Genomic DNA, 13359 nt, shown 5'->3' with positions numbered 1-13359 from the left:
ACTTTGAGTTAACTTCCTATTGGTCCAATTTAATGGTTCCACTGCAACAGAGTATGTAAGATTCACCCAGGACTGGTTTTATGATTTGATGGTGTTTTCTAGACTATGCCCATCTTCAAGCCACTTTGTATACAAGGATGGTTGAGGTCCCATATAGTATGTGTGTGTGTGTGTGTGTGTGTGTGTGTGTGTGTGATTTGCAAAAGTTCCCTACGTCATTCTAATTCCTTTTCTACCAAACACAGTCCTAGTGGAGAACTTCTGATAAAAGTGCATCAGTATCACTTACTTATAGTAGAATATTGTTTTACTGTTGGGCAAGGAGGACCCTAACTCATTGGTCCTCAACTTTTAGTATGAATCAGTATCAGTGAAGAGCCTTAACAATATTAGTTGCTTAATGTCATCTCCAGAGATATGAATTCAGTTGCTGTGGCATTCATCCATACATTGGCATTTAAAAAATAAACTTCTTAAATAATTCTAATATGTAGTCAGAATTGAGTAACAGTTCCCAACTGTGCATAATTAAATGGGAAAATGAAATCTGTCTAATCTGTGAATTCTGTTTATAAACAGAATATATATGATATATATATATATATATATATATATATATATATATATCACGAGCAGTTGAATTGAAAAGTTTTTAAGAATTTTTGCTAAGGAAATTGTAAAAACAAATATATAGACAATGTATAGATGTTACCGAGTGACAGCAAATAATCATGTGGCTAAGTGCATGGAGTCATTGTCCACAGATTATAATAAATAAGATGTTTGGTGACTAGGAAAGAAACCAGAAGGATATAATGAATGTAAAATGCTAAGGACCCAAGAGAAGGAAGGAAGAATATACAGAAGAGTAGATCAAGGATAAATAACACTGGGCTAGGACTGCAGCTCAGAGTGTGCTTAGCATGTGTGAGGCACTGGGTTTGATCCTCAGCACCACATAAAAATAAACAAATAAAATAAAGGCATTCTGTCCATATACAACTACAAAAAAAATTTTAAAAAGACTTTAAAAAAGAATAAATAACAAAGGAACTGAAATGGAAAAGTGAAAAGCAAAGCAAAACAAGAGGTAGGCGGGAAGGAGAAAGGATCACAACTTAAAATATTAGTCAATTTTTTATTAATTTTTGTAACTTTCCACTACTCTACCTGATACCATTTCTATGTTTTTGGCCAATATTAAAACTAGATATCCAATACACTCTTCTTAATTTTCCATTCCATGAAAAAATTTAAAGATGAATTATTATATTTAATGTGTATTTTTTACATTATTTTTTCTGATAGATCATTTTTACATGATAGAAATTTACCTTTAAGTGGCATTTCAAAGATAGAAACAGAGACAAAACAATTAAATACAAAAACAAAAGCAGAACCTTTATTCTTTTGGCTTGATTGTAATGTGGTTTACCGTTCTTTATGGTAATAGCATTTTCCTGCATGCATTTCACCAACACACTACAAGTCAATAGCTTTAGTATAAAGAATCTACGTTTAATGTTGCTTGTGAAACACAAAATGTTTTGCTGTAACTGGTAATATAATTTCACTACCTGGTTTTGTGAAGAAAAAAAAATGCTTGGATCCCATATCACATCTGATACAGTGCTAGTGCTATATGGAGCAGTGAGATTAGATCTATCTGTGTAAACGAACATTGGAAAAGACTGATGGTTACTGAATAAAAAGACTAGGTGGAAACATCCAATTCAAGCAATGCCAAGAATACCAACTGATCTTTCCTTAAGCTTCTTTCAATAATAAGGCATTACTATTTGAAAGCAAATAAACATTAGACTCAGTCTGAGAATTGTTTTTCACATTGAAATGTGTGCAAGTTTACATACAGTACTAATAGAAAAGCAGAAACCTACACTGCATCTTAGTCCTTGTTTCTTATTTTGTGAAGTGCTTTAATTAAAAGTGCTGGGAACAGAAAATGAAAATAGTGACTGTGACATCAACCTGAAGATACTTTTAATTTCTCCTTTTATGTACAAAAGGCTGAAAAATAAAATAAAATGAACTTTTTACAGTATTTATATTTTCTTAGAAAACTCTAACCATATATTTTCAACAGATCTAAGCAGCTTGCAACATGTTCGTACAGTCAGGCTTTTCACCAGAGTGTTCAATTAAGATTGGAAGAAGAAAAAGCAAGAAGCTCTTCGTTGTTTGCTGCAACCTATTGCTCAACGACATGAAGAATGAGGTCTTGATAGAACAATTTGCTTCACTTCACCACTGACATATGGCTTCCCATATTAGACTTCTGAACAGTGGAAGGAATAAGATACAGCAGCATCGGCAAGAGAAACATGCAGCAGTGACAGCTTCAAACTATAATGGAACCAATTACATCATATTACCTGTTGAAAGCTTGCAAACTATACTTACTGTGGTACATATTTGATGCAATAAATACTGTGCTTAAATCATCATTTTTGTTTGCTCAAACATGCACCACTGGGTAAAATTACTATTTACAAAGCAGACTTTTATTTTTTTTAAATTGACATATATTATGTCAACCTTACCAAGAGCAGAAGATGGCTAAACAATACTGCAGGAAAAAGCGGAATCAATTTAATAAAGTGGTGGTGGGATGCTTTTTGGTCAATTCAGGTTTCTTAGAAAGGACTGATAGGATGTCTTTCTTTTATGCCAAAGGACACTTATCAAAATTGTTAATAGTCATGCTGCTGGGACTCTGAGTGACTATGTAATGGTATGTATGTGTCTCTGTGTGTGCATGTGTGTATACATATATATGTATATACACGCACATATACATATATACATATATACATGTACATATAATGGATTATGTAAAAATAAAACAACTCTTCAATGCTTGTGATTCTGTGGAACATTTACAGGCACATTAAAATTTTTCTGGATGAAACACCTTAAAAATATGAATAGCTATTTAAGCACCTCAAAAATCTAAAAACATCCTGAAACAAGAAGTAAACTCTTTCCTTTTGTGATGTGATTTTCTTTTTATGTGTGAATGAGAATTGCAGCATGCCTTCATTTAAAATATATCCAGTTATATGATAGAGAAATGTATAATTCCCTCCCTTTAGTCCCTCTCCCCAAACATAAACCCATTTACAAAAATAGTCACGTATAATAGTAAACAACCTGTGAATCGAAAAAAAAAAGGTGATCATTCACAGCACACATTTGTAAAAATATGGCAGGTGTGGCAGTTAAAACAAACAGTGGTGACGATTACTGTTATCAAGTGTCACATGTTAAATTCACATAAAAATTTAACTTCCCTCCCCCCTTCAATTGGTTCCTATAGTCTGAGTAGCCATTACTCTCTGCTCTTCAGCAGTGTCAGCTGGTTGTGAAAACAGAAACCTCCTTTCGATGCTATTTCTCTGATATTGAGTCCCAGTTTGCTAAACAGAGGTCCCTGTCTTGTTATAGGCACTGACCTTAAGTATACATTTGTAAAAACAGTCAGTTTGGCATAGACCTCCTGTGGGAGTCCTGTTGACACAAATACATCACCATCACAGGCTGTAAACAATTGATCACAAAATGGAGTATATTCTTTGTTTATTTTTACTTTTTACTTTCCCTGATATCTTTCCCTTTGTCTTCCTTTTCTGATTTGTCTTTTTCAAATTTTTCTTTCTCCGGTTTTGTCACACTATCATAGGAAGGGGGAGAAGTGGTGGAAGGTGTCACATCGGTTTTCTCTGGAGTAGAATTCTCATTTAGTTTGTCAATGAGGATTTCTTCTTTGATAGGTGTTCCATCACCTTCTTTGCCTTTGTCTTTCTTATAGATAGATGAAACCTTTTTAACTTTCTGCTTCAGGATGTAGCGTCTGTAAGCTCTCTGGATAACAATAGCAGACACCTCCTCTTGCTTGCGCTTCAAAGTGGTCGTGATGGGCTCATAAGAGACTTTGGAGGGGTTTGATGCCATGAAACGCTCTTCCATCTGTATTCGAAGGGCATCCATTTCTCCACTCTCACCCAAAACGCGCTTTGTAAAAGCAAATAAAATGTCGAGGCAATGGATCCGGTCTCCACTGACCATCGGCAGGTCCATAGCAATGAGCTGGACTTTGTTTGGTTTTGCTATGAGAAGAGGAGGATCTAGAGCATCTGCAAAATCAGAGAGCTTGGCGAACTCTATGAACTGGGTTGCGTCAGGATCAAACTTCTCCCAAACCTCATAGAACATCTCAAAGTCATCTTCACTCAGGGGCTCTGCACTTTCTTCAGTCGCAACACTGAAGTTCTCCAGGATGACAGCGATGTACATGTTCACCACGACCAGAAAGGATATGATGATGTAACTGACAAAAAAGAAAATCCCAACAGAGGGGTTCCCACAGTCTCCCTTAACTGAACTTCCAGGGTGATCTTTTTCAGGGTCACAGTCTGGAGGTCCACTGTTGAGAATAGGTGCCAGCAATCCATCCCAGCCAGCAGAGGTGGTGATTTGGAACAGGCAGATCATGCTGTTGCCAAAGGTCTCAAAATTGAACATGTCATCAATTCCAACTTCCCTCTTAACATAGGCAAAGTTAGACATTCCAAAGATGGCATAGATGAACATGACCAGGAAGAGCAGGAGGCCGATGTTAAACAAGGCAGGAAGGGACATCATCAAAGCAAAGAGCAGTGTGCGGATTCCCTTAGCCCCTTTGATCAAACGTAGGATTCGGCCAATCCTGGCAAGACGGATCACTCGGAACAGGGTTGGGGACACAAAATATTTTTCTATCAGCTCAGCAAGAAACATTCCTGTGGAAAACCATTAACCAACAAAAACTGTTAATAATATCAGAAAACAAAAATTTACATTGTAAGATGAACACTTATTGGGTTTTATAAAAATTATATGTAAGAGTTAGCTACACATACACGCACATATAATTCAATATATATATATTTATTCAGTAGTTGTTCAGTAAAATGGAATTGGTATTTTGGTTTTATAACATTAAAGACTTTATATCAAATGAAGATACCTAATGGTCAATATTCCCTGATCAAAAAGCACCTATTAAAATAATGAGTCAACCACTGAAAGTCTAAAGATGTTATAGACAGTAACCAACATAGAAATACTAGTCCTTTTACTTGTGTAAGTAGTAAAAGATAAAATAAGATTTCTGATTAGGAACATGAGAGTTCTTGTCCTTTTTAGATAGGGAAAGTGATCTTGTTATATTTGGGAACAGAGAGAAAACCCTGGCTTTGGAGAAAGACACACTGGAAACCGAATCCTAGCTTTTGGTGTAATACAGTATGAAATGGTGATAATTTCAACTTACTGTTGTTAAAGGTAACCTTTACTGAGTATTTCCTTCATGCTAGGCAGAGTGATAAATACATTTATTTACATAACCTGATTTAATCCTTGCAATAATACTTTATAAAAATATTTCTTAGAGAACCAGGAATTGGAGAGCTGATATAACTTGTCGTAGTTCACAGAGCTGATAAGCACAAATAGGGAATCCCAGGTCAGATCTGTTTGACTCTGAAATATTATCTGTTAAAGCAAAATTGTATTGCTTTCAAAAGAAAAAATGCATATTTATGGGGTACCATGTGATGTCCCAAAATATGTTACATTGTGTAATGTTAAAATTACCCTAAACCTCTATCCTTGAACATTTACATTAATAGAGAAAAGAGTAAAAATCTTTCTTTCTAGCTTTTTAAAATATAACATGAATTATTATAATCTATAGTCACCATACTGTGTGGTAGCACACCAACACTTTATACTCTTACCTAACTATAACTTATTCCTGACTTGGGGTGTTGTGAGTGGTAGAGAGTTTTCCTAGCAAGCACTAAGTCCTGGGTTTAATCCCCAACACTGCCAAAAAACAATTATCCTCATTGATAAGCCCTCCCCATCTGCCCTCCTCCATACTGTCCCTGTCCTTTGGTAAACACCATTCGATTCTCAACTTCTAAAAGGTCAACTTTTTTATATTCCTCATCTTTTAATGACTATATTATTACCTCATGTCATTATTATGAGGACTACATTGAATTGCATGTTGTTATAATGCTCTATTCTATTAGAGAAAGTAGTGTAAATAGGAATACAGACATACTGTGGAGATATTGCAGTGTTGGTTCCAGATAAGCACAATAAAGCAAATACAACAATAAAGTGAGTCACATGAATTCCTTGATTTTCTGGTCATCTAAAAGTTTATGATTATTCTACTCTGTGGCTGATTAAGTGTACAGTAACATTGTTTCTGAAACATATACATACACCTTTATTAAAATACTTTTTTCAAAATAATGTTAATGATTACCTGAGCTGTTAGAAAAATAGTGCCAATATGCTTACTTGATGCAGAGTTGCCACAAACCATTAATTTGTTTAAAAAAACCCATGAAAAATGAAATAAAATGAGTTATGCTGTACACTATTTTACTTTTCTTGTATAAGTTCCTTTTCTCAAATAGACTGAGCCTTGTCTAAAATCTTCTAAAATGATTTCTATTATCTCACTGAGTATTTTACACATAAGAATTTAGTATACTTTGATGATAATGAATCAGATTTTTTGAACATAATATCTATTTATGAAAAGAAATGTTCAAAATCATAGAAAAATATCTGATTCAAATATAGCATTATGTTTATATGTGTAATCATGTATATTAATTTATACATACACTACCAATGACATCATATTTATGAACTATTTGACCACTTCCAATGATTTATGTGTAAATGTGTATCTTAGTTTATTCAAACCAAAACTTATCTATACCACACGAATATTACTGGGCACAAGAGTATTACAACAAGTTGTAGTTATTGTCTTCTGAAATGGGACAAGGTGATAAATGAAAGCTGAACATTTAAAAAAATTAACTCATCACTTCAAGCATAGACAAAATTGGATAAATAACAAACTGAAGAGCAGACTATTGGAATACAAATGAAATTTTGAAATGAATGAAAAAATTAGTGAAAAACACCTCTAAAGTTTTGAAACACAAATTTTCACTATTAAATTCCTAATTGAATTCTCTCCTTACCTACAATGGAGAGAATGACCACCACAAAATCAAAAATATTCCATCCAATGGTAAAATAGTAGTAACGAAGGGAGATTAGTTTCAGCACACATTCTCCAGTGAACAGAACGATGAACACCAGGTTAATCCAGTATAGAATATTTGTCATTTCTTGACTCTGATCATCAGTTTCCACCATCATGGTGACCATGTTGAGGCAGATGAGGATCATGATGCTGATGTCAAAGACTTGTTTGGTTACAAAATCAAACACCATTCCTTGGAATTTGTTCTGAAATAAATAAAATAAATAATTCACTCAGAAACTTTAATAAAATTTAATTCAACTTATCTCACAGCAATATGAAAATATAGCTTCTATAAAACCAAATCACATTTACTGTATATGTAATAGATAACTCTGTATATTGAAATATCTAATTCTTTTCACATGAATTAGTTTATATACACTACTCATGATGCAAATTTTATAAACTGGCTGTATGTTAAGCGCCAATTATTGTGATCTTGGTGCATATATTATGTGTATGAAAGACAGTCAGTAAATATTTGTAACTATAACAAATATTTTTATTCCATGTGCTGGGGAATAGGTGTTAAAATTACCTTAAAGATCTAATAAATAAGTACATCTTTAGAATTTCTCTAATTTATTCTTGTTTTGACATCTTTCCTCTCTCTATATAATATTTTAATATTATAGTTTTTAAAATTTATTTTTATTGGGTCTTTTTCTTAATATTATAGCTTAAGAAAATGTTTTTTACATTAGTGGAAAACTGATGAAATTGGATCAAATTCTATATTCTGCACCATGGAACTGTACCAAGGTTAATTCCTCACTTTTGATAAGTTGTCTTCGGTTATGATGTAAGATGCTTTCCCTTCACACAAGAAAATCTTTGCAAAGATTATATGGAGCAACTCTTCTGTAAGAATTAAAATATCTTTTAAAAAGTGTATAGTTCAGGATGGGATGTAGTAGCACAGAGGAAGAGCACTTGCCTAACATGTGGGAGACCCTGGGTTCAATCCCTAGCAGCAAAAAAAAAAAAAAAAAAGGAAAAGGTATAATTTATAATTCAGATATTGTCCTAGTCAATTTGGATCTTATAAAATTATATCCTTAACTTGTAGGCCAGTTCTGATCACTGGATCCTATTTTATTCTATTTTACCTGTATCTGCTTACTATTTCAGACACTACAGGGGTGGGTCCTGACAACTTCTGGGAGCTGTCTTTATCTTCTCAACTGGAATGACTTCTACCAATACATTGATACCTTGGCACACTGATATATCTATAGCTTGCCCAGAACCTGACACTTTCTTTGTTCTGGATTCTCCATTCCAGTATTCTACCATCTTCTGCTGCAAGGCTTCCATTACCTCCAATAGAAATTTTGGGTATCAAACAACACCTGTTCTATTTTGCTTTTTTCTTTGAATTCATATTTGGTGTTCTGGACTGGACTTCTATTGTTTCATCTGAGACAGTCCTCTCAGGGCCTCTTTCCACCCAATAAATGTGTCTAATTCAATTTCCTACAGTCCCTTCTTATTTCTTACTTACTCTAGTTTAGCTTTGAAAATACTGTATTCCCCTTATTTCTACACTCTTATTAAAATTTGCTGATTCTATTGTATCATTTTATCTTGTTTACCTGTCTCCCATCTAAACAAATCCTGTCTCTTCTCTGCCCATGGACTTACAGTGCAGTTTTAAATTTTAAGCACTCTATGCTTTCAGAAAGCTTTGTTTTTTCATCTATCATAAAATTTATGATGTAATATTTCAATACTTTACTTTTTAAATTTTTTATTCTAATTTGTTATATAGGACAGCAGAATGCATTACAATTCATATTACACATACTGAGCACATTTTTCATATCTCTGGTTATATACAAAGTATATTCACACCATTTGTGTCTTCATACATGTAGTTAGGGTAATGATACCCATTTCGTTCCACCATCTTTTTTACCTCTATACCCCCTCCATTCCCCTCCCAACTCTTTGCACTATCTAGAGTTTGTCTAATCCTCCCATGCTCCACCTCCAAACCCCACTATGAATCAGCCTCCTTATATTAGAAAAAACATTTGGCATTTGGTTTTTTGGGATTGGATAACTTTTCTTAACGTTATATTCTCCAACTCCATCCATTTACCTGCAAATGCCATAATTTTATTCTCTTTTTTGCTGAGTAATATTCCATTGTGTATATATACCACATTTTCTTTATCCATTCATCTACTGAAGGGCATCTAGGTTAGTTGCACATTTTAGCTATTGTGAATTGTGTTGCTGTAAACACTGATGTGGCTGTATCCCTGTAGTATGCTGTTTTTAAGTCCTTTGATTATAGACAGAGGAGTGGGATAGCTGGGTCAAATGGTGGTTCCATTCCCAGCTTTTCAAGGAATCTCCATACTGCTTTCAAATGGTTGGAACTTAAAATTTTTTTTTTTAGTTGTAGATGGACATAATACCTTTAGTTGATTAACTAATTAATTAACTTTTATGTGGTGCTGAGGATTGAACCCAGTGCCTCACATGTGCAAGGAAAGCATTCTACCACTGAGCCCAACCCTAGCCCCTGGTTGGCACTTATTTAATTTTGGTTTTCTCTCTTTCACTTGTTTGGAGACTTTCAAGGTCCAAATTCTCATTTTTGTCTCACAGCAAGTAGCATTTAGGATGTAATAATTTTAAACTACCTTAAAATCCAAAATTTTCATATTATCAAGATCAATAAAAAGTTCCTTAGATTCCCTGCCCATAAGTTTTCAAATAGGATGACAGTGTTCAACTCCAATCATGACTCACTATGTGCTATCTCCAATTTAAATCCTATGGTGCAGAATATGCTGGGGAAAAAATGTATAACCTTGAACTCTTCCCCAACAAAGAATATGTTCTCCAACTTCATCTTGGTCCTAAACATCAAGTAACAATCTTTCATCCCTCATTGTTCACAGGATCATTCTAACCTTCTCAGAAATTTCCCATTTCTCTACCCTCCTTCCTCTCCTTCTCCTTTTCATTCTTGGCAACATCAAAGAAAAACTTGTACTTCTTTATTCATATCACATTATCTTGATTTCCACACTTTTTTGTGACAGTCAAAATTCACTCTAACCCAGAGTATTATGTTTTTGACCCACAGTCTGTCCAACTTTATTCCGTGTTTGTTTTTTCTCACTCTTCAAAATGTTCTTCTCCAGATTCCTTTTACTGTGCTTCAAACCCAATCTCTCAATCTTAAGAAATCTTCATTTTTACTACTTCTTCTAATTATTCACATTTTCTCTCTTTATCTCTATTTGGTTGCCAAATTATGCAAACTACCATCTTCAGTTTTTCAACACTCTTGTTTCTCATGACACCACTGTTCAACCAGCGTGCAGGGCAAAAACTCAATGTTCTTGTTTTCCTATTGTCTTTCCCATATTCAGTTAATATACACGCCTTCTAATTCCACGTTGGTGATAGCTCACAAATCCATCTACTTTCACTCATCTCCATTTCTCATTCTTTCACTCTGCCTCAGGCTACCTACCATCTTTGAAATAACTCCAAAACTTGTCTCCAACATGCACATATCTGTCTCTGTAGAACAGCTTGAGTGATCATTGCAAAAACTAAACTATAAACTGACTAGGTCTGTACTGATATTTTACTAATGCTCTTAGGATAAAGAGAATTCCTATAAAGCCTGATCCCTCCTACTTGTAGTTATCAAAATGTCCCAAATGAACCCCTTCTATAGGGCTTTTCACATCCCATTTTTCCTATCATACTTTCTCATGGATCCTCAGCTAATGCATAACATTGGTAAAGCCTTAACTTCCCTAATCAACCCTTGCCTCTTATGTACATTCAGAGATCCATGTATCTGCTCCTTCTTGGATATTTCCATTTGTTAATGTCACTATATGCTTATTATCTTTTGAATTAGCTGGACTGTAGACTGTTGAATATTTTAATCAAAATTCTTAGCATAGTGCATGAATAGTTAATGAATGAACAAGTAGATGGATTTTATCAGATTATTTCTTAACTTTCTAAACTATCACTGATAATATTTTATCTAAATGCATTGATATTTTCACATGCATCCACTACCCAGGTAAGCCTATGTGTTATTTAATGGAAAATCTTTCTTGCTTGTTTTTTTAAAAAAGATATGCACTGTTTAATCACTCTCATTCTCTCATTGATTTACTTTTCCCTATAACTTGGAGAAGTGCCCAAGGATTAATGCTCAGTACTTTTGTCTTTTCTAATTATTTTTCAAAAATGGCTACAGTGATGCAGCCACATCAATGTTTATAGCAGCTCAATTCACAATAGCCAAACTATGGAACCAACCTAAATGCCCTTCAACAGATGAAGAAATAAAGAAAATGTGTATGTATACACAATGGAATATTACTTAGCCTTAAAGGATAATGAAATTATGTCATTTGCAGATAAATGGATGGAGTTGGAGAATATCATACTAAGTGAAATAAGCCAATCCCTCCAAACAAAGGCCAAATATTTTCTCTGATGTGTGGTTTCCAATTCATAATAAGGCAGGGGGCTAGGGAATAATAGAGGTACTCTGAATTAAACAGAGGGGAGTGAAAGTAGGGAAGGGGATATGGGGGTAGGATGATAGTAGAATGAATCGGACATTATTACCCTCTGTACACATATGGTTATGTGACCAGTGTGATTCTACACCATGAACAACCAGAAGAATGAAAATTATACTCCATTTACATGTGATGTGTCCAAATGCATTCTACCATCATGTATAACTAATTAGAACAAATTTTAAAAAATGGATCTGTTTTTCAAAACTCAACCAAATTCTGTTCTGACAACTTCAAAATTCTAATCTCAATCTGGACATTTCATGACACCTAAATATTACTTCTAAACATTTTTAAAGATTCCAATTTATATCCACAGAACCAATAATTTTGTAAAATGCCAACCATTTTAGATTCTCTTATTTATACATCATACTTTGTTTCCTACCATGCACAGCTATCTCATCCCATTGAGTCTTCTTCTTGACCCAGTTAGCTCGTGTGTTCCAATCCTGTTGGTATGACCCAGATTACAGATTGATGTTTACATAGATGTGTTTATTTTCTTAGCTATGGCCTAGAATTATTCCCATACCAGTCTCTGTGTAAAGCTCTCTAAAAAATGTCTTTTTCTTCACATTATTATGCTGATCGCTTAACTACATTGCACTTGCTCAATTAAAAATTATTTCTTCAGACACATGTGGTCATCTTGTCTCATCTAACCCAGAAAACTGTCTACTATTCACTAATTAAAAAAAATCTTTTCTCTCCATAAAGGAGAAAAGGAGAAGGATTTTTTTTTTAATTTGAAGGACCTTGAAGTATACAATTTTTCAAATATTTGTCCTCTATTTTTTTCTTTGCATTCATTCATATTGTATCATTTCTCAATGACTATGCTCAAACTGTACATTCCTTATATTTTGTCCAATGTAACTATTCACTTTCTTTGAGCTAGTGGCAGGTCTACAAACTGAATATTTGATTATGGCTAGGTTTATATGGTCACATTTGATTCATGAGGCCAGGATTGTTGGATAGTGTTAGATTGCCTTACACTATGTGCACCTTGGGGAAGGAGACCTGAGATTTAATATCTTAGCTATTCCTCCAGAGGTGATGAAAGAACTCAAGGACTCTCCTGACAGCAGTTCCCTGAAGCAGCCAAATAGAAGCATCAGTCATTGGCAAATGACAATTGGAAGAGCCATAAAAAATTATTAAAAACATGGTATCCTCCAATTTTTGGTCAGGGTAGCAAGGGAAAATATGATATTTGGTTATTTATTGGTTGGTACTGGGACTTGAACCCAGGAGCACTTTATCACTGGGCTACATGCCCAGACCCCTCATCGTTTTTCATTTTGAGACAGGATCTTCCTAAATTGCTTAGGGCCTTGCTAAGTTTCTGAGGCTGGCCTTGAACTTGCAATCCTTCTGCCTCAGCCACCCAAGTTGCTAAGATTACAGATGTGCCACCATGCACAGCTTGCTATTTTTTTTTAAGTAGAAAAAAAAAAAACCTTGTGAAACTATTTCACATGCTAATAGTCTGCAGAAAATAGGGCCTGAGATCTATCAAGTACGCCAATAAGTTCCTACTGAAGTCAGAGACCATTCATTATTTCCACTTTATGTATGTGTTTGCATGTTTGTTCTTTTCTACATTATAAGGATCTCCTTAATGACTTCAGT

At 34.3% G+C, this 13359-nt stretch overlaps 1 protein-coding gene across 4 annotated transcripts in view; it reads right to left on the bottom strand.

Moving 5' to 3' along the window:
* Window positions 1-1124: 1124 nt before the first annotated feature.
* LOC101972145 (sodium channel protein type 2 subunit alpha) overlaps window positions 1125-13359 on the bottom strand; it is a 208214-nt gene continuing 195979 nt past the window's right edge. For all 4 annotated transcript variants that reach the window (XM_078017511.1, XM_078017512.1, XM_078017509.1 and 1 more), the window contains exons 26-27: window positions 7077-7347; window positions 1125-4799 (exon numbers count right to left, since the gene is read on the bottom strand). In XM_078017511.1, coding sequence (XP_077873637.1) covers window positions 3604-4799; window positions 7077-7347 — 1467 coding nt within the window. In that variant the 3' untranslated portion in view covers window positions 1125-3603. The remainder of the gene's footprint in view (window positions 4800-7076; window positions 7348-13359) is intronic.

The sequence above is a fragment of the Ictidomys tridecemlineatus genome, chromosome 7 (assembly GCF_052094955.1).
Source record: "Ictidomys tridecemlineatus isolate mIctTri1 chromosome 7, mIctTri1.hap1, whole genome shotgun sequence".
Lineage (NCBI taxonomy): Eukaryota > Metazoa > Chordata > Mammalia > Rodentia > Sciuridae > Ictidomys > Ictidomys tridecemlineatus.
This window is presented reverse-complemented; position numbering and strand designations above follow the sequence as displayed.